Raw genomic sequence first — 24,972 nt, 5'->3', positions numbered from 1 at the left:
TTTGAAAACATATAACTTTGTTGGATCACTCTTAAGGTTGCCCCTATCAAGTTCCCAGTGCTCTTAGCCGTAACCATGGCAAACATCGAAGTGGAATCTCTGTACACGATTGTTCAATTGCTACCCAGGTTTTATGTGAAAAATTAGACTATTTCCTGCATGGTCTATCATGAAATGCATATGTCATTTGGCGTGAGGAATGTAAACCTTTATTCCCAGAACTATTCTGTGGGATGAATCCTGGCCTTTTTTAAATTAAGAATGGTTTAGAATTTGGCCCTGAGCAATATCAAGTAACAAATCCTATCAATTATTTGAAACACAACTAGCCTTCTGTTCTTTCAATAAGACCACAGGTGTCTTACATTTAGCGATCCCTAAGCATTTACTTGTCACTTTGTGAGATTTGAATTTGGTTCTTATGGTTATAAACAAAGACAAGTTTATATTAAAGCATCCTTCAATATGTATCCCCAGCACCTCAAAAGGGGATTTGCCTTCATTGTCTAGTTTTGAGTTGTGCATGTCTAGCTTGTAACCATTGCTTCCATTAGAAAGTCTGGTTCAAAGTGGAACCAGCTTCTTGTTCCATCATTTCTTGGTGGCTCAGACAGATCATCATTTAAGCTTATGATCTTAAGGATTGGTTTATTTTAATGCTTATTCTACTACTTCTGAGAATGCCTCTTATCACTATCAGGGGTTTAGGCTCAGAGGCCAGTGGCTATAGCAGTAGAAAGACTCACACAGAAACCATCAGGATGAATGCACAAACAGTTTCCCCTAGTGGGAGAGGTGGGTTTACCCGAGGTGCAGGGTCTATGCACTAACTGGTCTTCACCAGAGCTCCTGTTGGTTAAGATCACCCCACTAGGAGGTAAGCAAGCAGAGGTGCCGTAGAAGCTTAGTCGGTAAAAAAAAAAAACGAAGGTCGGTAACAAGTGCTTGCAGGTTGGAATCAAGTGGAGGTTTAGTCAAGGAACAAGCTAAAAGCTGGTAACAAATGGTAATGAAGATGTGCAAGGCAGCAGACGCATAAGAAGCAAGATATTGGTGGAGAAGAGCACAATAATATGGTAAATAGGAAGTGCAAGGCCATGGGAGGAGCAAGGAGTTTAAGATTCAACAGAAACAAAAATAGAAAGTAAATCTGCCCCCCCCCCCCCCGCCCGATTTCAGTTATGCAACCCCTTCCACCTTTATTCCGGGATGCTGAACTCCTTTTTCTGGGCTGGTGCAGTGGATAGAGGCAGGGGCACACAGAGCTTCACCAGCCCCCATCTCCCTCTTCTTCTAAAAGAAGACAAATGCAAGCAATTAAAGAAAATTTTCCTTACCTGATCACAGGGTTTTTTGTGCCAACAGCCTTATTTAGTGCCAGGCTGACTGTTTTTCTCCATCCCCAGTATATGCTGAATGTTCGCTGCAGACTGACAGCAAGCCCGGCAGTAAATAAGGCTGAACGGGAATGTGCAGTGATTGTTCATCTCTGCTGTCCGAACCTGTCGGCACAGACAAGAGAGTCAGCTCGCGAGTAAATAAGCTGTGTGTAGTGAAAGTTCTGTTGTCAGGCGAGATGGTTTGCTTTGATGTAACCCTCTGCTTCTGTGCATTTGTTTGCTTGGCTACTCTTAGGCTGGCAATATATTAAGCAATTTTCTTTCCTTCAACCCATGGAAAGTCATTTGCCCTCTCCTGCTGTACTATTGTATTACATTTTCAATCTATCTATTGCCGGCTTTAGAAGCGCCCTCTTTATTTTTCAGTCTTGTCTATAATTTAAAGAGGGGCTCTTGGAACCCTAATGTAAGAAGGAGGGTCCCTGATGTAAGAGGGCGTGCCTTTTGGGGACCCTGGCATGGGGGGGACTGTAGGGACCCTGATGTTAGTGGGGCGACTCTGGTGGGTGGTTTTGGGGACTCTAATGTAAGGGGGGGGGGGAGATGTAATGATATCACGTGCTGGGCACACGAAAAGCTGCGTCTGGTGGCCACATTCAGGAATCATAGGTCAGCGATTAAGGTTTTGTAGAGCAGTACACATTGCAGCAGCTAGGAGTGCACCTCCATAGCCTTTTAACTTATATAATTTCAGCTCTGGTAAAGGTCTGTGTACTGGTGGCTACTGTCCCTACGTTGATATTTAAGGCTGTTGAAATGTGACTAATTGAGGTTCTGGCAGGATCTGTTAAGGTACGCTAACCATAAACATCTACAAATTATAGCTTCCCTCTGGCCCATCATAAAACAGTCACAAAATCCTTCAGTTCTGTCGTCCATGGTTTTTAGGGCAATTGAACCCATTGGGAATACACAGCATACCGTAAAATGTCTACCCAGGACTAATGTGTATTGTCAAAGTCATTCAGGGCCAGAGAAGACCTTTCTACACGGAATTCATAAATTCAAACAGGACAAAGACACATTAATATTAAGTATATATTTGAAATGGGAATATCATACCGAACAAATCAAGGTCATACAGGATTACGCTATAATTTACAGAACGTGAGCTAGCCAACTTCTACTTCCTGGGTCACAGGTTTATTCGAAAGACTGTTTAGTATCCCTGAACAGTTAAATGCTGTACAATTTACCTGTTTCCAGAATGCAACCTGTACATATTGGAAGATATTAGTATAAAACTGTGTGGAAGGGAAGGCCACAATACAGTCAGTCAAACACAGTGACATCCCATGGCCACTCCTCCACCGCTTGATGGGTCAGATGGTCTCTGACAACACCCCCTGGATAGTAGAGAAAAAAAAGACTGCTCCTGAAGTTGACAGCTCTCCAGCACCATCTAAGAACTTAAGACCTGACAAGTTATGAGGACCAATATACTTATGGACTGAAATCTACTGAAACGGGACTTGCAAGTAGCCTTCATTTTCACCCCTTTAGCTTTCTGTTGCTTATTGTCGCTTTGTTACTTTGTTTTCTTTATCATGCATCATGGGACACAGAGCTATAGTAGTTACTATGTGGGTTATAGGCCACCTTTAGGTGATGGACACTGGCACACCCCAAAACAGGAAGTTCACTCCCTATATAACCCCTCCCACTATCGGGAGTACCTCCATTTTTTCTCCAGTGTCTTAGGTGTTGGTCACGAGTAAAGATGGGCTAGGCTGAGCTCCACTGGAATATTCCTTTGCTGAGGCAAGCAAAATGCATGTATGCATCCATTCAAAGTGTCTTTTCAGGGCAAATTGAATGGTACCTGGGTCTTGTGGCGGAAGAAATTACATTTAGCCCACAATGCTTCTCTTTAGAGAGCTGGACCCCGAGATCCAGCCCTTTGGTTTTTTCAGCCATAAAGCTTCCTGGCGGATGCTATACGGGTCCAGGGGAGTGGAACCCCCGATAAAAAACAAACCTTCTCCCCTTTTAACGGAGCACACCATGAGGGGTGAAGATTGGGTCTGTTGGTATTACCACGGAATCCCTGTGGCGGGATTAGGTAAGTGGAGATTCCTAAGGAATTTTTAATTTTCTTATGGATTGTCTGTTAAAAGTAAATGTTGTGCCTAAGTCACCACTGGGGGCTGTATAGAGCATGTACCTTATTCATGCTTCCATAAATCACTCTGTGTCAGCAGACGTTGCAGGCTTCCTCTGGCTAAGCAGTCCCAGGCCTCCGGTAAAATGTTGCAGGGGGGATTTTTTTCTAAAAACACCCCCCACCTGAGCAGAAGTTCTCCCAGATAGGTAGGGGGAAGCCAGAATGATTGGTGGATGCCGCTCCGTTCTTCCACCGCCTTTGTATGGCGGTTTGTCTCTGTTCTCCTCCATCCCCCCAAACACACACAACCGTGAAGAGGCTGATGGAGGGGTCAAATGCGGAAGGAACTCCTTCAGCTCCACAATCTGAAAGATTGATGGTGCACTCTTACTGAATTGGTCCGCTCCACTTTTATGCTACCCTTAAAGCCTCTTCAAGCTGTGCCTGCCTTTCCTGTCCATTCATTGCTGGAACAGCTTATGTATTCTGAGTGGGATCACCCAGATAAGCATTTTTTCCTCCTAAAAAGTTTACAACACTTTATCCTATGGAGGAAAAATTCACTAAAAAGTGGGATATGCCAGCAATTCACACTGCTATATCCTCTGAATAAAAGTTTGACTTGTCCGGTAGACAATGCTCAAATGCTTAGCTACCAACGGATAAGAAATTGGAATTCCTATTAAAAAACACATTTTCTCTGGCAGGTTCAGTGACTCAACCTGCGGTGGCAGCAATTGGTGTATGTCAATCCTTGTAAGACCAGTTTAAACAGGTGCTCAAGGTTATCCCTGATCAGCAAGCCCAGGATTTAGCCAAGCTACCAGGGGCTTTATGTTTTGCAATAGATGCTATGAGAGATTACATTCTTCAGGCCTCGTGCATTACGATTGGGCTGGTGCATATGCGTAGAATACTATGGTTGAAAAACTGGTCAGCAGAAGAGCAATGCAAAAAGCTCCTGGCTAGTTTTCCTTTCCATGGCGAACGGTTGTTTGGGGAGGATTTGGATAAATACATCCAAGAAATTTTCTGTGAAAAAGGTATCCTTTTGCCAGTTAAGAAAAGGAGTAAATGGATTTCATTTAAAATGGGCTCCTTCTCCAGTGCCAGGGGCATCAGCCTCCAGGCAGTCACGAGGGCCTCCGCCGTCAATTTCAAGAGGTAAACCTCAGGGACAAAAGATGTCCTGGGGGGGAAGAAACCTACAGTACAAAACAAAATACTAAACCCTCCTTATGAAGGGGCGTCCCTGCTTGCTCGAGTGGGGGGGGAAGACTTCTGCAGTTCTCAAGGGTCCAGTTCTCAAGGGTCTGGCAAGAAGAGTGTTGTCATAAAACGGATGTGACCAGAACTGTGTGACTGCGACAGAGTAAACCAAACATAAGTATGTGAAAGTAAGTGATTTTATTAAAATAAATGCATATAATGTGAATACACCACCGATACCAAACAGAGTGAAAAAAAACAAATAACAGTGGACAACAAACCAACCAGTATATATAACAAAGGGGATACCAGAATCCTAGTCAAGCCAGGCCAGGGTCATAAATAGTGATGGACGAACTTCCGACGGGACGTTTCGCGAACGCGAAACGCGAACGGACACAAACGTTCGCGAAAACGACCGTTCGCCGCGGGCTCCATTGACTTCAATGGGAGGCGAATTTCGCAAACCTTTAGGTCGAATTTGCGGCCACGGGGTAATTATTAGGGGGTAGCACGTAGTCCCACCACCTGGACAATAGCATAATACATGTATGAGGTGAATTTGGGATCGATAACTACAAGCATTTTTTTTTTATTTGGGAAATTGTTCTGACAATTCAGGACTATGGAGCTAATGAAGGCAATGGAGGAGAGGGAAGGTCAGGGACCAGGGTAGGCAAACAAGAGGGTGCAGGAGATACAGAGCACTGACAGCAGCACCGTAATACAGAGCACTGACATCAGCACCGTGACATACAGCGCTGACAGCAGCTCCGTGACATACAGCGCTGACAGCAGCTCCGTGACATACAGCGCTGACAGCAGCTCCGTGACATACAGCGCTGACAGCAGCTCCGTGACATACAGCGCTGACAGCAGCTCCGTGACATACAGCGCTGACAGCAGCACCGTGACATACAGCGCTGACAGCAGCTCCGTGACATACAGCGCTGACAGCAGCTCCGTGACATACAGCGCTGACAGCAGCTCCGTGACATACAGCACTGACAGCAGCTCCGTGACATACAGCGCTGACAGCAGCTCCGTGACATACAGCGCTGACAGCAGCACCGTGACATACAGCGCTGACAGCAGCTCCGTGACATACAGCGCTGACAGCAGCTCCGTGACATACAGCGCTGACAGCAGCTCCGTGACATACAGCGCTGACAGCAGCTCCGTGACATACAGCGCTGACAGCAGCTCCGTGACATACAGCGCTGACAGCAGCTCCGTGACATACAGCGCTGACAGCAGCTCCGTGACATACAGCGCTGACAGCAGCTCCGTGACATACAGCGCTGACAGCAGCTCCGTGACATACAGCGCTGACAGCAGCACCGTAAGCAGCCCCAGGAGGAAGTCAGCACAGCACAGGGATGGTGTGATCCCCTCATAATAAGAACCCCCAGGAGGAAGTCAGCACAGCACAGGGATGGTGGGAGCCCCTCATAATAAGAACACCCAGGAGGAAGTCAGCACAGCACAGGGATGGTGGGAGCCCCTCATAATAAGAACACCCAGGAGGAAGTCAGCACAGCACAGGGATGGTGGGAACCCCTCATAATAAGCAGCCCCAGTAGAAATATGACACCGCTCAACCTCTTCAAAGAGGAGGGTAGGGGCATATAGTACGGTGTGCTTTTTTGGGTCAGGGAAGTGAGCCAAATGAATTAAGAAGGTCTGTGTGCTTGATTCCAAAAATTGTTTATAGACATATACATGGTCTACTGATCACATGTGTTGAATTCCTCCGAGATCCATGCCTCATTCATTTTTAGAAATGTGAGGTAGTTAACACTGTGGTGAGCTAGGCGAGTACGCTTATCGGTCACAATCCCCCCTGCTGCGCTGAACGTCCTTTCGGACAGGACACTGGATGAGGGGCAAGCCAACAGTTCGATTGCAAATTGGGCAAGCTCTGGCCAGAGGTCAAGCCTGCCCACCCAGTAGTCTAGGGGTTCATCACTCCTCAGAGCGTCCACATCGGCCGTTAACCCAATGTAGTCGGACACCTGACGGTCTAGGCGTTCCCTGATGCTGGATCCGGATGACACCTGTCGATGGGTCGGCTGAAAGAATGACCTCATATCCGAAGTCACCAACACATCTTCAAACCGGCCTCTTCTTGCAGGCGCTGTTGGATTGGTACCCGCAAATCCTTCTCTGGGAGTGGGAATTGCTCCTCTGCCAGCGCACGCAAAAGCAGAATGCAGCATTTCTCGAAGCAAGGCCTGGAAGTGCTGCATTCTGACAGCCCTCTGCGACGGCGGTAACATTTCCGCCATTTTGTGTTTGTACCGGGGGTCTAAGTACGTTGCCACCCAGTACTGGTCCTTGACCCTCATGCTTTTTATACGGGGGTCCCTATTAAAACACTGGAGCATGAAGGCCCCCATTTGCACTAAAGTGGAAGCGGTGTGGTGGCCTGGCTCCTGCTCATCATCCAGGATAATGTCGTCCTCTTCATTCTCCTCTCCCCATCCTCGCACAACAGGGATCCCAGAAAGGTTTAAAGCATGCTCTTCTTGCTCCTGCTCATCCGCCCCGGCACCATCCTCCTCTGACTCCTCATCAGACTCCTGTTGTTGACTTGTCTCAGATAGAGTAGCCCCCCCTGGGAATTCATCCAGCATTGCGACTTCCTCATCTTCCCGCTCCTGCTCCTCCACAGCCTGATCAATGACACGACGCAATGCACGCTCCAGAAAGAAGGCATAAGGTACCATGTCACTGATGGCGCCATGGCTGCGACTGACCAGTTTGGTGATCTCCTCAAATGGCCGCAGAAGTCTGCATGTGTCGCGCATGAGCAGCCACTGGCGCGGTGAAAAAAAACCCAGCTCCCCAGAACCGTTTCTTTCGCAGAGTTCATACAGGTAGACGTTAACTGCACGTTTCTGCTGGAGCAGCCTATCAAGCATATAGAAGGTTGAGTTCCATCGCGTCGGGCAATCGCAAATAAGACGTCTGACCGGCAGATGGTGTCGCCGCTGAATGTCAGCAAGGCGAGCCATGGCCGTGTAAGATCTTCTGAAATGGGCCGAGATTTTCCTTGCCTGCCGCAAGATGTCCTGGACCCCAGGGTATTTGACAAGGAATCGCTGCACGACCAAGTTTAAGACGTGTGCCATGCACGGCACGTGCGTGATTTTGCCCTGTTTCAATGCGCTAAGCAGATTGGCACCGTTGTCACACACCACTTTACCAACTGTCAAATTGAGCGGTGTTAGCCACTCATCTGCCTGTGAACGCAAAGCTGAAAGGAGTGCCGGGCCAGTGTGGCTCTTTGCTTCCAGGCACAACAGACGCAGCACGGCATGGCAACGTCTCACCTGGCATGTGGAATAGGTTCTGGGGAGCTTGGGCGGTGCAGTGGAAGAGACGCTAGCAGCGGAAAAGGAGGAGGCAGCTGAGGAGGAGAGGGAGGAGGATGGAGTAGGAGGAGGAGAAGAAGAGTCAGGCCTGCATGCAATCCGTGGCGGTAAAACCAAATCTACACGGGTGCCACGGGTTACATGCTTGACGGCCGTCAGAAGGTTCACCCAGTGGGCAGTAAAACTGATATACCTTCCCTGCCCGTGTTTGCTAGACCACGTGTCTGTGGTCAGATGTATCTTGGCACCGACACTGTGTGCCAGAGATACATTCACTTGCCGCTGAACATGGCCATATAGCTCTGGGATGCCCTTCTCTGAGAAATACTTCCTTCCTGGGACCTTCCATTGTGGTGTTCCAATGGCCACAAATTTGCGAAAGGCCTCCGAGTCCACCAGTTTATATGGCAGTAGTTGGCGGGCTATGAGTTCTGACAAGCCAGCCGCCAACCGTTGGGCAAGAGGGTTATCCGGCGTCATCATTTTTTTACGCTCAAACATTAGGCCCACGGAAGCCTGCCTTTTTGCAGAAAAATGTGAGCTTGGCGTGATGGAAGGTGGAGTGGAGGACAATTGTGAGGAGAGAGGAGAAGGAGAAGTAGAAGACGAGGCTGGACGGTGAGAGCCTGCAGTGTGGCTTTGTGTGTTCCGTTGCTCCCACTGGGCTCGGTGATGGCTGCTCATGTGCCTTCTTAAGGCGGTCGTCCCTAGGTGAGTATTGGGCTTACCGCGACTAACGCGTTGACTGCAAAGATTGCAGATGGCAACGCTATTGTCAGCAGCGGACACGTTAAAAAAAGCCCACACTGCGGAGCCATGTGCCGGTGTCCTGGGAGCGCCAGATGTGACCGTACATGGTCGATGACTCGCTCCTGATACATTTGCAGTCTGCTTTGTCCCTGCTGTGCAATGTAAGTCATTGCTGCTTCTCCTCCCTATCTGCTGGTCCATATCTCCCTCTGAACTCCCCTCCTCTTCCTCTCTTGTGGGCACCCACGTGACATCACTAGACACGTCATCATCAACGTCACCTTCCCCACCGCTATAAGTAGAGTAGGCAGCAACACCGGGGACCAACCTCCTCCTTGGGCTGATCTGGGTACTGGCGTCAGACTGCTGAGTAGCGCTTGTTGCTACCTCCTCTTCCTGATCCAATACCAAGAGTGGCTGCGCATCAGAAATGTCCTCTTGATATGGATCGGAAAATAATTCCAGTGACTCAAGCGGAAGGTATGTGGTGGTGGTGGTGGTGGTCGTGTTGTTGGTGGTAGTGTCTTTGGGGGTGCACATAGCAGAGAGTGAAGAAGAGGGTGCAGATCGAGAGGATGAGGAGGGTGCAGAAGAGTAAGGCTGAGCGAGCCACTCAACCAAGTCTGGTGCATCCTTTAAAGTAATTGAACGCACCTTCTGCAACTTCCCACTTTGGCTCAAGCCTGTTGCTCCTGCCCTACCCCTACCACCCCTGCGGAAGGGCCTGCCTCTTCCTCTGCATGTCATTTTTTAAATGACCCTGTGACAAAACTCTTAGTCCCTATACCGCTGAAGGACTGCTGCAGTATAGGTGAGCGGTCAGCAGTGGTGCACGTCAACCCTATCTATTGTGGACCTATAGCGGTCCTTACAGAACAGCAGACTGTACCGCACTCAAGCCTATGTACCGTAGCACCCTATACCAAGTTACCAGTCCTTATAAGAACTTTTGTGGACCAAGCAGGTTGTGTATTAGTGTTTAGCAGACTGTACGTCAGTCCCTATACCGCTGAAGGACTGCTGCAGTATAGGGCAGCGGTCAGCAGTGGTGCACGTCAACCCTATCTATTGTGGACCGATAGCGGTCCTTACAGAACAGCAGACTGTACCGCACTCAAGCCTATGTACCGTAGCACCCTATACCAAGTTACCAGTCCTTATAAGAACTTTTGTGGACCAAGCAGGTTGTGTGTTAGTGTTTAGCAGACTGTGCGTCAGTCCCTATACCGCTGAAGGACTGCTGCAGTATAGGGCAGCGGTCAGCAGTAGTGCACGGCAACCCTATGTATTGTGGACCGATAGCGGTCCTTACAGAACAGCAGACTGTAACGCACTCAGGCCTATGTACCGTAGCACCCTATACCAAGTTACCAGTCCTTATAAGAACTTTTGTGGACCAAGCAGGTTGTGTGTTAGTGATTAGCAGACTGTACGTCAGTCCCTATACCAATGAAGGACTGCTGCAGTATAGGGCAGCGGTCAGCAGTAGTGCACGGCAACCCTATGTATTGTGGACCGATAGCGGTCCTTACAGAACAGCAGACTGTAACGCACTCAGGCCTATGTACCGTAGCACCCTATACCAAGTTACCAGTCCTTATAAAAACTTTTGTGGACCAAGCAGGTTGTGTGTTAGTGTTTAGCAGACTGTGCGTCAGTCCCTATACCGCTGAAGGACTGCTGCAGTATAGGGCAGCGGTCAGCAGTGGTGCACGTCAACCCTATCTATTGTGGACCGATAGCGGTCCTTACAGAACAGCAGACTGTACCGCACTCAAGCCTATGTACCGTAGCACCCTATACCAAGTTACCAGTCCTTATAAGAACTTTTGTGGACCAAGCAGGTTGTGTATTAGTGTTTAGCAGACTGTACGTCAGTCCCTATACCGCTGAAGGACTGCTGCAGTATAGGGCAGCGGTCAGCAGTGGTGCACGTCAACCCTATCTATTGTGGACCGATAGCGGTCCTTACAGAACAGCAGACTGTACCGCACTCAAGCCTATGTACCGTAGCACCCTATACCAAGTTACCAGTCCTTATAAGAACTTTTGTGGAACAAGCAGGTTGTGTGTTAGTGATTAGCAGACTGTACGTCAGTCCCTATACCAATGAAGGACTGCTGCAGTATAGGGCAGCGGTCAGCAGTAGTGCACGGCAACCCTATGTATTGTGGACCGATAGCGGTCCTTACAGAACAGCAGACTGTACTGCACTCAGGCCTATGTACCGTAGCACCCTATACCAAGTTACCAGTCCTTATAAAAACTTTTGTGGACCAAGCAGGTTGTGTGTTAGTGTTTAGCAGACTGTGCGTCAGTCCCTATACCGCTGAAGGACTGCTGCAGTATAGGGCAGCGGTCAGCAGTAGTGCACGGCAACCCTATGTATTGTGGACCGATAGCGGTCCTTACAGAACAGCAGACTGTAACGCACTCAGGCCTATGTACCGTAGCACCCTATACCAAGTTACCAGTCCTTATAAGAACTTTTGTGGACCAAGCAGGTTGTGTGTTAGTGATTAGCAGACTGTACGTCAGTCCCTATACCAATGAAGGACTGCTGCAGTATAGGGCAGCGGTCAGCAGTAGTGCACGGCAACCCTATGTATTGTGGACCGATAGCGGTCCTTACAGAACAGCAGACTGTAACGCACTCAGGCCTATGTACCGTAGCACCCTATACCAAGTTACCAGTCCTTATAAGAACTTTTGTGGAACAAGCAGGTTGTGTGTTAGTGATTAGCAGACTGTACGTCAGTCCCTATACCAATGAAGGACTGCTGCAGTATAGGGCAGCGGTCAGCAGTAGTGCACGGCAACCCTATGTATTGTGGACCGATAGCGGTCCTTACAGAACAGCAGACTGTAACGCACTCAGGCCTATGTACCGTAGCACCCTATACCAAGTTACCAGTCCTTATAAGAACTTTTGTGGACCAAGCAGGTTGTGTGTTAGTGATTAGCAGACTGTACGTCAGTCCCTATACCAATGAAGGACTGCTGCAGTATAGGGCAGCGGTCAGCAGTAGTGCACGGCAACCCTATGTATTGTGGACCGATAGCGGTCCTTACAGAACAGCAGACTGTACTGCACTCAGGCCTATGTACCGTAGCACCCTATACCAAGTTACCAGTCCTTATAAAAACTTTTGTGGACCAAGCAGGTTGTGTGTTAGTGTTTAGCAGACTGTGCGTCAGTCCCTATACCGCTGAAGGACTGCTGCAGTATAGGGCAGCGGTCAGCAGTAGTGCACGGCAACCCTATGTATTGTGGACCGATAGCGGTCCTTACAGAACAGCAGACTGTAACGCACTCAGGCCTATGTACCGTAGCACCCTATACCAAGTTACCAGTCCTTATAAGAACTTTTGTGGACCAAGCAGGTTGTGTGTTAGTGATTAGCAGACTGTACGTCAGTCCCTATACCAATGAAGGACTGCTGCAGTATAGGGCAGCGGTCAGCAGTGGTGCACGTCAACCCTATCTATTGTGGACCGATAGCGGTCCTTACAGAACAGCAGACTGTACCGCACTCAAGCCTATGTACCGTAGCACCCTATACCAAGTTACCAGTCCTTATAAGAACTTTTGTGGACCAAGCAGGTTGTGTGTTAGTGTTTAGCAGACTGTGCGTCAGTCCCTATACCGCTGAAGGACTGCTGCAGTATAGGGCAGCGGTCAGCAGTAGTGCACGGCAACCCTATGTATTGTGGACCGATAGCGGTCCTTACAGAACAGCAGACTGTAACGCACTCAGGCCTATGTACCGTAGCACCCTATACCAAGTTACCAGTCCTTATAAGAACTTTTGTGGACCAAGCAGGTTGTGTGTTAGTGATTAGCAGACTGTACGTCAGTCCCTATACCAATGAAGGACTGCTGCAGTATAGGGCAGCGGTCAGCAGTAGTGCACGGCAACCCTATGTATTGTGGACCGATAGCGGTCCTTACAGAACAGCAGACTGTAACGCACTCAGGCCTATGTACCGTAGCACCCTATACCAAGTTACCAGTCCTTATAAAAACTTTTGTGGACCAAGCAGGTTGTGTGTTAGTGTTTAGCAGACTGTGCGTCAGTCCCTATACCGCTGAAGGACTGCTGCAGTATAGGGCAGCGGTCAGCAGTGGTGCACGTCAACCCTATCTATTGTGGACCGATAGCGGTCCTTACAGAACAGCAGACTGTACCGCACTCAAGCCTATGTACCGTAGCACCCTATACCAAGTTACCAGTCCTTATAAGAACTTTTGTGGACCAAGCAGGTTGTGTATTAGTGTTTAGCAGACTGTACGTCAGTCCCTATACCGCTGAAGGACTGCTGCAGTATAGGGCAGCGGTCAGCAGTGGTGCACGTCAACCCTATCTATTGTGGACCGATAGCGGTCCTTACAGAACAGCAGACTGTACCGCACTCAAGCCTATGTACCGTAGCACCCTATACCAAGTTACCAGTCCTTATAAGAACTTTTGTGGAACAAGCAGGTTGTGTGTTAGTGATTAGCAGACTGTACGTCAGTCCCTATACCAATGAAGGACTGCTGCAGTATAGGGCAGCGGTCAGCAGTAGTGCACGGCAACCCTATGTATTGTGGACCGATAGCGGTCCTTACAGAACAGCAGACTGTACTGCACTCAGGCCTATGTACCGTAGCACCCTATACCAAGTTACCAGTCCTTATAAAAACTTTTGTGGACCAAGCAGGTTGTGTGTTAGTGTTTAGCAGACTGTGCGTCAGTCCCTATACCGCTGAAGGACTGCTGCAGTATAGGGCAGCGGTCAGCAGTAGTGCACGGCAACCCTATGTATTGTGGACCGATAGCGGTCCTTACAGAACAGCAGACTGTAACGCACTCAGGCCTATGTACCGTAGCACCCTATACCAAGTTACCAGTCCTTATAAGAACTTTTGTGGACCAAGCAGGTTGTGTGTTAGTGATTAGCAGACTGTACGTCAGTCCCTATACCAATGAAGGACTGCTGCAGTATAGGGCAGCGGTCAGCAGTAGTGCACGGCAACCCTATGTATTGTGGACCGATAGCGGTCCTTACAGAACAGCAGACTGTAACGCACTCAGGCCTATGTACCGTAGCACCCTATACCAAGTTACCAGTCCTTATAAGAACTTTTGTGGAACAAGCAGGTTGTGTGTTAGTGATTAGCAGACTGTACGTCAGTCCCTATACCAATGAAGGACTGCTGCAGTATAGGGCAGCGGTCAGCAGTAGTGCACGGCAACCCTATGTATTGTGGACCGATAGCGGTCCTTACAGAACAGCAGACTGTAACGCACTCAGGCCTATGTACCGTAGCACCCTATACCAAGTTACCAGTCCTTATAAGAACTTTTGTGGACCAAGCAGGTTGTGTGTTAGTGATTAGCAGACTGTACGTCAGTCCCTATACCAATGAAGGACTGCTGCAGTATAGGGCAGCGGTCAGCAGTAGTGCACGGCAACCCTATGTATTGTGGACCGATAGCGGTCCTTACAGAACAGCAGACTGTACTGCACTCAGGCCTATGTACCGTAGCACCCTATACCAAGTTACCAGTCCTTATAAAAACTTTTGTGGACCAAGCAGGTTGTGTGTTAGTGTTTAGCAGACTGTGCGTCAGTCCCTATACCGCTGAAGGACTGCTGCAGTATAGGGCAGCGGTCAGCAGTAGTGCACGGCAACCCTATGTATTGTGGACCGATAGCGGTCCTTACAGAACAGCAGACTGTAACGCACTCAGGCCTATGTACCGTAGCACCCTATACCAAGTTACCAGTCCTTATAAGAACTTTTGTGGACCAAGCAGGTTGTGTGTTAGTGATTAGCAGACTGTACGTCAGTCCCTATACCAATGAAGGACTGCTGCAGTATAGGGCAGCGGTCAGCAGTAGTGCACGGCAACCCTATGTATTGTGGACCGATAGCGGTCCTTACAGAACAGCAGACTGTACCGCACCCAAGCCTATGTACCGTAGCACCCTAGACAGACCAAGTTACCAGTCCTGATAAAGAGCTTTGTGGAACAAGTGAGTTGTGAATGATTAGCAGACTGCAGCAGAAGGGCAGCAGTCAAGTATAATATTCTTTCTATATTTGGAAGAAAGAATATTATACGTGTACAAGCCTATTACCGTACCACTGATACCAGTCCTGAAAAGAACCTTTGTGGAACTAATAGTAACAGCAAGTCTTTAAAATTATCCTCACTGCCTGACACACTGCTTCCTGCCTGTCCCTATACAAATTGGCAAAAAAGAGTAGGCTGGAACGATTAGCTGGAACAGCTCTTTTGTGGACCTGATAGTAACAGCTAATGATGATGATGATGATGATGATGAAGAAAGACTAATCTGGCTGAGCTGTCCCTAAAATAGCAGCATACAGCGCTCTGTCCCTTTATCTAAACTGACAAAAGAAACTCAGGCTGCTGACCTAACACCTATACCAGTCCTGAAAAGAACTTTTGTGTACCAAATAGCTAGCGTTTTCTCTGTCCCTACTCCACACAGGATCCTTTCCCTACAGTGACAGAAGAAAGAATGTAAAATGGCCACCGGATCGGGTGTATTTATAGGTTAGGGGGAATGTCCAAGTGTCCATGAGCTGTCATGTCTCAATTGGTTGTCCTGTAACACATGATAAACGTGTCACGAAAGGTTAAAGTTCTTGTATACATTAAACACGTAAGTCCGCCGGGGCGAACGACGGAAAAAGGCGTTCGAACCCGCGGACGGCGAAAGTCGGAAATTCGCCGCGAAACGACCGCCGGGCGAACCGTTCGGCCATCACTAGTCATAAACAGGAGGTCAGCAGATGGGGGAATAAGGAGAAAGGGATCGAGTTGCAGGACAAGGTTCCAGGGATGCAGGAATAGACAGGATCAGGCACAACAGGTTCAGGCTGCAGGAATCAAGGTTCAGGATAACAGGTAACAGGATGCAGGTCGGGGCTCAAGGACAAAACCAAGGCAAACATGTGAGTGCTTGCTGGGTATTTATAGGCCTGTGATTGGCCTCAAGTGACACCTGATTGCAGGAGGTGCTGTCTGCTCCACACTGCCAGGATCCATCCGCTGGTGGACACCAGGACTGCAGCCAAAAGATGACATAACATCAGCAGGGAAAAGCTCTCCTGACAGTTTCAAACTACCAGGAGACACCTGCTGCTGGACCTCACTACTGTACACCAAAAGACAGATTATTACCAGCGGATGTAACATTTCCTGACAAGTGTTGAGACAGATGGGTGACTTCCTCAATAGCTCTAGGGTACAAACTAGATTTCGTTTTCTCTGATCAAACGTTCAGGGATCCAGAGAAAAATAAGTCTTTCAAGCACTGGACCGTCTTGTCTCAAAAAGTGATCTTGGTGGTCCCCATGAAAGAGCAGGGATTGAGGTTTTGTTCAAACCTTTTCACGGTCCCAAAACCAAATGGAGATGTCAGACCCATTCTAGATCTCAAAGATCTAAACCGGTTACTGAATATCCGCTCTTCACATGGAGTCAATCCGAACAGTGGTCTCCATCCTACAAGGTGGATAACTTCTAGCATCAAGCGACATCAAGGATGCATACCTCCATGGGCCCATTTTCCCAGCTCACGAGAAATATCTACGCTTCCAGGTAGAAAATCTTAATTTTCAGTTTGTAAACATGCGAGGTGCAGTAGCTAGACTGAAAGGCAGAGCTACAAAAGGTCCTGGCCCCTCATATAGCCAGATTAAGGGGCAAGGTATAACGATTATAGCTTAACTAGACGATTTGCTCTTGATAGACCAAAGTATGGTCACGACAGTCAACTACCTGGAATACCTAGGTTGGATTCTCAACCTAGAAAAATCATCCTTAAAACCATCAGGGAGATTAGAATACTTGGGTCTGATCACAGCCCAGAAAATGGTATTCTTGTCCCAGGCAAAGATCAGCGCCATGAAGGAACTGATTCAGATGGTCAAAGCAAAAAAGAATCCTTCTATTCGGCTTTGCATGAGGTTGTGGGGAAATATGGTGGCTTCATTCGAGGCCGTTTGAAATGCTCAGTTTCATTCGAGGCCGCTGAAAAACAGTATCCCATTAGCTTGAAACAAGACGGTCCAAGCTCTAGATTTCCCAATGTGTCTGTCTCTAAGGGTGTGCCAGAGCCTCAGTTGGTGGTTAATAACCAAGAATCTGCAAAAGGGAAAATCCTTCCTACCAGTTACCTAGAAGGTGGTAACAGATGCCAGCCTTTGGGTTGGGGAGCAGTCCTGGAAGAGGCGATTGTCCAAGGGAAATGGTCCAAATCAGAAATGGCCTTGCCCATCAACATTCTGGAGATTCAGGCAACGCACTTGGCCCTGAGGGCAGGGGGCACAAGAAGTCGTACGGCCCAGAGAGGTGAATCATGTCCTAACCTTTGCAGAAAACAATGTACCTTGCCTAGCGGCAGTCTTTGTTCCAGGAATAGAAAATTGGCAGAAGGACTATTTGAGTAGCCAGCAGGTGTTCCAGGGGAACAGTCCCTTCACCCTAAGATCTTCCTGGCAACATGCCAAAGATGGGGGATCCCGGACATAGATCAACAAGAAGATCGACAACTTTGTGTCAAGAACAAGGGATCCGCTAGCATGCGGAACAGATTCCTTGGTGGTCCTGTGGAATCAGTTCTCACCGATTTATGCATTCCCTCCTATTCTGCTACTTCCATGACTTCTTTGCGGGATCAAGCAGGAAGGGAAGTCGGTGATTCTTGTGGCCAAGAAGATCTTGGTATGCAGAGAACATAAGGATGGCGGTAGGGGACCCATGGACCCTACTACCAAATCCAGACCTACTTTCGCAAAGTCTGGTATTCCATCCTACCTACAAACGCTAAATTTAATGCTTTGGCTGTTGAGTCCCACATTCTGAGGAAGCATGGGCTATCAGGCCCAATGGTATCTACCTAGATTAATGAAAGGAAACCGGCCTCTAGAATCATATGTTACAGAGTCTGGAAGGCAATTGTTTCCTGGTGTGAATCCAGGGGTTGGCACCCCAAGTAGTATGTCATAGGTAGAATCCTTGACTTTCTGCAAATGGGGTTAGAGATGAAGCTGGCCTTGAGTACTATCAAAGGCCAGGTCCCGGCCTTATTGGTATTATTTCAATGACCACTTGCTTCACATTCTTTGGTCCATAGCTTTAGTCAGACGGTAACGTGGTTTAATCCACTGGTTAGGTCTACCCTGAACCCTTGGGACTTGAATTTAGTGCTGTCGGCATTACAAAAACAGCCTTTTTGAGCCAATACAACATATTCCCTTTGTCCTTTTGACCAGGAAACTAGTTTTTCTGGTAGCCATATCTTCTGCAAGGTATCAGATTTGGGTGCCGTTTCTTGTAAAGAGCCATATTTAATTATTCATAAGGATAGGGTAGTTTTGCGTCCTCATCCTAACGTTCTACCAAAGGTAGTATCAGGTTTTCATCTAAATCAGGATATTGTTCTACCTTCATTTTTTCCAGAACCCTGATCTACAGAAGTGAAGTAACTACATTCTCTTGATGTGGTGAGAGCAGTCAAAGTTTACTTGAAGGTCGACTGCTCAGATTGGAAAAAACGCTCAGATTGTTCTGTTTGTGTTGCCTTAAAGTCCTAAAAGAGGCCAGGCAGCATTAAAATCTACTATTTCTAAATGGATTTGGAAAGTAATTGTTCAAGCTTATGGGTTGAAGAGGAAAATTCCACCCCTCAAATCAAAGCGCACTCTACCTGTTAGTGCTTCATGGGCAGCGAGTCACCAAACCTCCATGGCTCAAATATGCAAGGCCGCAACTTGGTCTTCAGTCCATACATTTACCAGATTCTATCAGGTAGATGTAAAAAGGCATGAGGATATAGCCTTTGGGTACAGTGTGCTGCAGGCAGAAGTACAAGTCCTCTGATCTCATGGTGCCCTTCTTTTGTTGTCTCCCTCCCCTCAGTTGGCACTGCTCTGGAACATCCCACATAGTAACTACTATGGCTTTGTGTTGTACAATAAAGAAAATAGGATTTTTATAACAGCTTACCTGTAAAATCCTTTTTTTTGGAGTACATCACAGGACACAGAGGTCCCTCCTCTCTTAATACACGTATATTGCTTTGCTACAAAAACTGAGGTGCTCCCTGTAGTGGGAGGGGTTATATAGGAAGTGAACTTCCTGTCTTAGGATGTGCCAGTGTCAATCACCTAAAGGTGGCCTTTAACCTACATAGTAACTACTATGGCTCTGTGTCCCGTGATGTACACCAAGAAAAGGATTTTAATAGTAAGCTATTATAAAAATCCTATTTTTTTTAAAGGATTTAATGCAAACTAAAAGAATACTTATCTCGTGAAGAGCGCCACTGTATATGATACATCTCTGAATATACCGGTCTGTGATGACAGTGTGTGTGTACAGACATTTTAAAATCATAATTAGTATTGCTAATCTTGTGAAATATTCCTGCTTTTTGGTAAAAGTAGGTGGTGGCAGATTAAAGAGTTAATAGCTTAGTTAACTAAACACCGTGACAATTGCTCTCGATCTGTTACCTAGATTGTGGTCCCACAAGCTGAAAAATCTTTGTGCAGGGTGTGGCTGAGAGTGGCATTGCTGTGTAAGTGACAGCATGGCGTGAGGTTGACCAATCTTTTGTCATACATTTGTGAAGAGGGCGGGGTTTGACACCCGTGTTTCATTGTAGGTGATGCTGTGGACCCTTATGTAAGGGAGGAGGCTCTGGGGACCCCGAGTTAATGCTGAGAAACCACAAGGACCCTGACCTGAGGGGGGACGCCAAGGACCCTGATGTTGGGGAGGACTCTGGGGACCCTGCTGTATACAGTGTCTAGGCACAGATTCTGGTCTCTGCTCCCAATTCTAGCTCTCTTTGACACTACAAGAGGTGTACTCTATCTGACCAAGGCAGATTTTCCTCCAACTATGTCAGAACTGCTGAGAAAATGAATGGCCTTCATTCATTACTGTCCAGGGCCCAGGCTTCTTCTCCACTTTTAACTTTACTACCCGAGTCAGAAGTGGAACCATCTCCCTTAGAAGGGGTAGACATGAAAAACTTTGAAGATACAGAGGCTCACCCCAGCCTTCCAATCAACCTGGTGCTATGGCTTCATGCAAAATGCTTGCCAATATAGATATACTCACTTCTGCTATTATTAGTTTCACCAGGCCCACAAGGTGACGATTGGGTTTCTTCTGAATAGGTTTTACCCCTCTGAGAATCATTGCAAAACTATGTTATACATTAAAACATCTGTTTACTTCCCTATTTTAATCTGCTATGGTTACATGATCCTGCAGCTATGTGTGAGGGAGTGCATGACAATGGCTGTGTATTTCAGGAGCCATGACAGCACTCTTTGGCCCAGCTGTTATCAGCACTCCCTTCTGTCTCCGGCAGCATCTGCTCACTGAAATCTGCAGCTGTGGGATCACGTGACCAGATCTGAGTAGATTAAAAATAGTTAAAGTGTTATTATTAAAGGCTAATGGCTCCTGGTGCTGCCCAAGTCCCTGTGTGAAGCTGCCCCCTGCTATTCAGTTCATATGTTTTCCAAGTTCAACCAAGTTGATGGCACTCTGAGTTGGGTCTTTGACCCTTTGCTGTTATGTTGAGTCACTGGTACATTTGTGTTTGCCTTGCTGTTGGCCACCCTTTTGATGCCTTGCCTGGGGATGTCCCAGGGTCTATAAATATTCAGCCTGTGTCCTGTGCTGCAAGATTAAAGTCAAAGGAATTTTGACTTGCCTGTAAGTTTAATATCTTTGGGTACAGTGCAAGACACAGGGCACCACTGTTCCTGTGTTACTCTGCATGGCTTGCTAAAAAAACTAACTCAGTTCTCCAGAAGTGGGGTAGGGTTTTAGGGGTTCGCCCTAGGGGAAGTGTCCAAAAGTTTTGCCGGTGCCCAATCACCCATCTATGAATATCCAGCCCATGTCCTTTATTGTACTTCAAGATATGGAATTTACAAGTCAGTCAATAAATTTTATTTTAATTTGTTACCTTAAGATCATCTTCCATGTCTGTCATCCTGCGTTCCAAGACCCTCTTCTCCTGTAAAAGAAAATAAAAATTAGCTCTATTTATCTCTAAACCAGTAGTTAGGAAGGAAGAACATTGACCACTTACTCTCTTTTCAGCCTCTAGCAATCCAGCCTGACTTGATGATTGGTCCTGTTTCTGAAATTCATATAATGTGAACAAATGTGTGAACAAAAGGTGAAAAAAAGTGTGATAGGGATTACTTATAAATTAACTATGCATTTAATAGCAGCCTTATACAATAAAGAGTTAATATATTTAACCACTTCAGCCGCGGAAAGATTTACCCACTTAGCGAAGCAGTGACGCATCGCAAAACAAGGCCTGGTCATTGACAATTGTGCAGGCATGCAATGTTGTACACGAACAAAATGTATGTATTTTTTCCACCCACAAATAGAGCTTTCTTTTGGTGGCATTTGATCACCTCTGCGTTTTTTTTTTTTTGCGTTATAAACAAAAAAGATAATTTTGAATAATATAATAAATATCCCCCAAAAAAAAAAAGATTCATCAGTTCAGTTTAGGCCACTATGTTTTGTTTACTTGTAATGGCCGTGATCAATGATTTTAAGCGGGACTGCAACATGCTGGCGGACAGATTGGACACTTCTGATACTTTTTTGGGACCAGTGTCATTTATATAGCAATCGCTGCTAAAAATAGCCACGGATTACTGTAGAAATTACACTGGCAGGAAAGGGGTTAACACTAGGGGGCGAACAAGTGGTTGTGTTCCCTAGAGAGATGTTGCTAAAGCCTCACACACGAACGGACTTTGTACAAACGTTCCCGTGGATTTTTGTACAAAGGGCGTCGGCCATGAACTTGTATTGCATACACACGGCAGGACTTTTTTAGCCAACTTTCACCAAATCACGTGGTTTTTCTTCTCTTTACTGCCACCTTTGGTCAACTTCTGTATTGTCTGATCTTTTGTATTGGTTCTGAGCATGCGTGTTTGTACTTTGTACAAAAGTCCTATGGTTTTCCGTACACACGATCGGACTTTGCTCCATCGGACTTTTGTTGCTGGAAAGTTTGTCCATTTGCACAGCCAACAAAAGTCCAATGAAAACCGAAAAAGTTTGTCCGATGGAGCGTACACATGGTCGGATGTTGGATGTTGCCTTAAAACAACCAATTTGCATGTTTGTTGTCAAAAAGTCCGATAGTGTGTATGGGCCTTAAGTGTGGGGGGAGTGGACTGACTGTTCCTAGAAATCAGAAACGGCAATCTCTTTACTCCCAGACTATCACTCTCTACTCCCCTGTCAGAAAGAGGATTTTTGTTTACATTGACAGGTCTGGCTCTCTGTGGAGCGATCAAGAGTGGCCGGCGGATATCGCGGCCATGCACGCCAGCCTGCCGCAGTATAATGAATACTAGTCTGCAAGCGGTTAAATGTAGATTCTTCAGTACAGTAACCTGTAGCAACCAAAAAGAATTTCTTTTGTAACAGTCCAACTGTTGTACAAAAAACTTTTGATTACATTAGACCGAGTCTTCAGTTGTGCATGTAGAAAATGTTGACAAAAAATTGTAACCTAAAGTTGGTCAAGTCATATATTTCAATTTTTGTATCCCTTTCTTAAACTTTCAGACATTATCTATAAATGACCATAAGGCTCCTTGCACACTGCTCCTAGAAGCTGCTTTTAGCATTTTTTTTCTGTTCCTAGAAGCTAAATAGTGTTTAGTGATCTATGTATCCATGCACACTACTAGCGTTTTGAGCTTCGGCATCTAGGAGCAGGAAAAAAAAAAAAAAGAAAAAAAAGTTTCTTGGAGCATTTTTCCAGCAGAAACGCTCCTAGATGCTACTAATAGTGTTTTCTTAGCTATTATCCATCATTTTTTCTGTGCAATTTGTTTTTGTGCATGGAGCCTAAATGATTAAGACAATTTTTTTTCCTGGTGCCTCCATGGCAGCATACCTCTGATAAGCTCCGCCCCTGGAGTCCTCCCCTCAGGATAGTTACTACCTTATAAAAATGACAACCATACCCCCCCAGCATTCTCCTTTTTTTCCTCATAGCTGACGGATAGTGTCAGTACGTGGCCTTGCCTCTGATTTGTGCGGCGAGATGCAGTCCCCTGTCTTGGGTTGCTAACAGCGCTGGAAAGAGGGGAGCCCCTTCAGAGGGTCTTTTGGGGCAGCAGCAGCTTCCCAATTTGGGGCAACTGTCCTGCATGCAGGCTAAGCTGATCTCTGTGAGGGCAGGTAGGGGCTTGCTTTTGAGCCTTTTTTTCTCTCATACTTTCATCCTTGCTTATATCTGGTCTTATGTTTCAGTGCACAGAGTTAAAACATTTCCATGGGGTTTGTTCTGTTCGCTGGCGCCAGAGAGCAGAAGCGCAGGGCTTATGGGTTTGGTTTGTCTCGTATTGGCGGAAGGGCTGGCATGGCCGTCCGGCGCATGCGAGGATGAACGACGCTGGCGGTGCCATCTTGGGTATTGGCAACCGTTGGTATTTTCGCCCTTTTGCAGCGGAGGGCGGATCTGAGGAAGGGGGATGGGAGGATTCTCCTCCCCCTTTCTTATTTAAACACTGAAAGGCTTATTAGGCGGCAGGCTCTGACGGAGGCAGGTTCTGCCTGAAGAGTGCTCCTGCGCCTTGGCTACAATTGCTGCATTGTGAGAAAAAATAAAATAAATGAAAAGTTATGGTGCATCTGTTTGGGCAGAAAGGTTGGTTTAGTTCTACCTGGGGGTAAAATAGTGCTATGGGTGGTTAATATTTTACTTTTTTTTTTCAAAACACAAAAAAAACAGAAGAGAAGTAGGGGAGAGTAGGGAGGGAATATTATTGGCACATTTATAAACAAAAAAAAAAAAGGAAAAAAAAAAAGCCTTTGTGTCTCTGTCCTTTTCTTTAGTATCCTATCCAGTCGCCTTTCTGCCCTTGCAATTATGAGTCAGCCGCTGTTAGACCAAGACCCTCGCTTTCTTAGGTAAGGGCACGCATATTTTTTTTTTTTTTTAAATAATCAAAATAAAGAACCGGTCTAAAAGAGTGCCTTGCGCTGTTACTCTCGTTGCAGCCCTGTACACCAGAGCCAGTGGCGGAATTATCAGGGTCGCAACAGTCGCAGTTGCAACTGGGCCCTGGACTTCCATCACTGTGGGGGGGGCCCCGGCGTGGTTGCTATCCACAGGGCTGTGAGTGGAGAGCATGTCTCATGTAACAGCAGCACAGAGACACCGGGACTCGGGAGTGAAGTTTCATTTTCCCTCGTCCTCTCCCGCAAAACACACAGCTGATCCTGCTCCCCCTTCGGCTCCCCCTCCCCTCCTCTCTCCTGTGTTCTCCGCGGGCATTCAGGTGTGAAGCTAACAAGCTCACATTTCCCGCGGAGAACACAGGAGAGAGGAGGGGAGGGGGGGCCGAAGGGGGAGCAGGATCATCTGTGTTTTGTGAGAGAGGACGAGGGAAAATGAAACTTCACTCCTGTTTCCCAGTGTCTCCGTGCTGCTGTTACATGAGACACGCTCTCCACTCACAGCCGTGCTGACCCCTCTCCAGTGTGTGTATAGACTCAGGAAGATCCCGCCGCCCATCAACATCATAGAGCTGCTGATCGCTGCCTCCCCCCAGGTGCGGGGGGGGGGGTACAGAGATCTGCTGGGGGCCAAGGTGCACAGCGGAGTCAAGCAAGGTACAGAGAAACCTCTTTAAGGGGGGTGACTGTCTAGGGACCCTAAAGTAAGGGGGGCTCTCTGGGGACCCTAAAGTAAGGGGGGGTATCTGGGGATCCTGATGTCCAGTACCACCGCCACCCCTCCTCCAGTACCACCACCACCACCGTGCCACCCACCTTCAGTACCACCGCCACCCACCTCCAGGACCACCACCCCCCCCTCCAGTACCACCGCCACCCCCTCTCCAGTACCACCACCATGCCACCCACCTCCAGTACCACCGCCACCCCTCTCCAGGACCACCATGCCTCTCCAGTACCACCACCCACCCTCTAGTACCACCACCGCCACCCACCTCCAGTACCATCGCCACCCCTCTCCAGGACCACCATGCCGCTCCAGTACCATCGCCACCCTCCTCCAGTACCACCAC

At 47.4% G+C, this 24,972-nt stretch overlaps 1 protein-coding gene across 6 annotated transcripts in view; it reads right to left on the bottom strand.

Annotated features, from left to right (window-relative positions):
- The window catches only part of LOC143982594 (protein phosphatase 1 regulatory subunit 12B-like), a 121,868-nt gene that overhangs the window by 5,152 nt on the left and 91,744 nt on the right, over positions 1 to 24,972 (bottom strand). For 4 of the 6 annotated variants that reach the window (XR_013274486.1, XM_077481456.1, XM_077481460.1 and 1 more), the window contains exons 5-7: positions 20,982 to 21,032; positions 20,856 to 20,906; positions 1,198 to 1,293 (exon numbers count right to left, since the gene is read on the bottom strand). Coding sequence is in view for 5 of the 6 variants with exons in the window: in XM_077481456.1 (XP_077337582.1) it covers positions 1,198 to 1,293; positions 20,856 to 20,906; positions 20,982 to 21,032 (198 nt within the window). In the remaining variant the exon portion in view is untranslated. The remainder of the gene's footprint in view (positions 1 to 1,197; positions 1,294 to 20,855; positions 20,907 to 20,981; positions 21,033 to 24,972) is intronic. The other 2 variants (XM_077481458.1, XM_077481459.1) reach the window with 1 other exon arrangement.

Source organism: Lithobates pipiens, unplaced genomic scaffold (genome assembly GCF_037356315.1).
Source record: "Lithobates pipiens isolate NorthernLeopardFrog02 unplaced genomic scaffold, aLitPip1_a1.2 Scaffold_16, whole genome shotgun sequence".
NCBI classification, from domain to species: Eukaryota; Metazoa; Chordata; class Amphibia; order Anura; family Ranidae; genus Lithobates; species Lithobates pipiens.
This window is presented reverse-complemented; position numbering and strand designations above follow the sequence as displayed.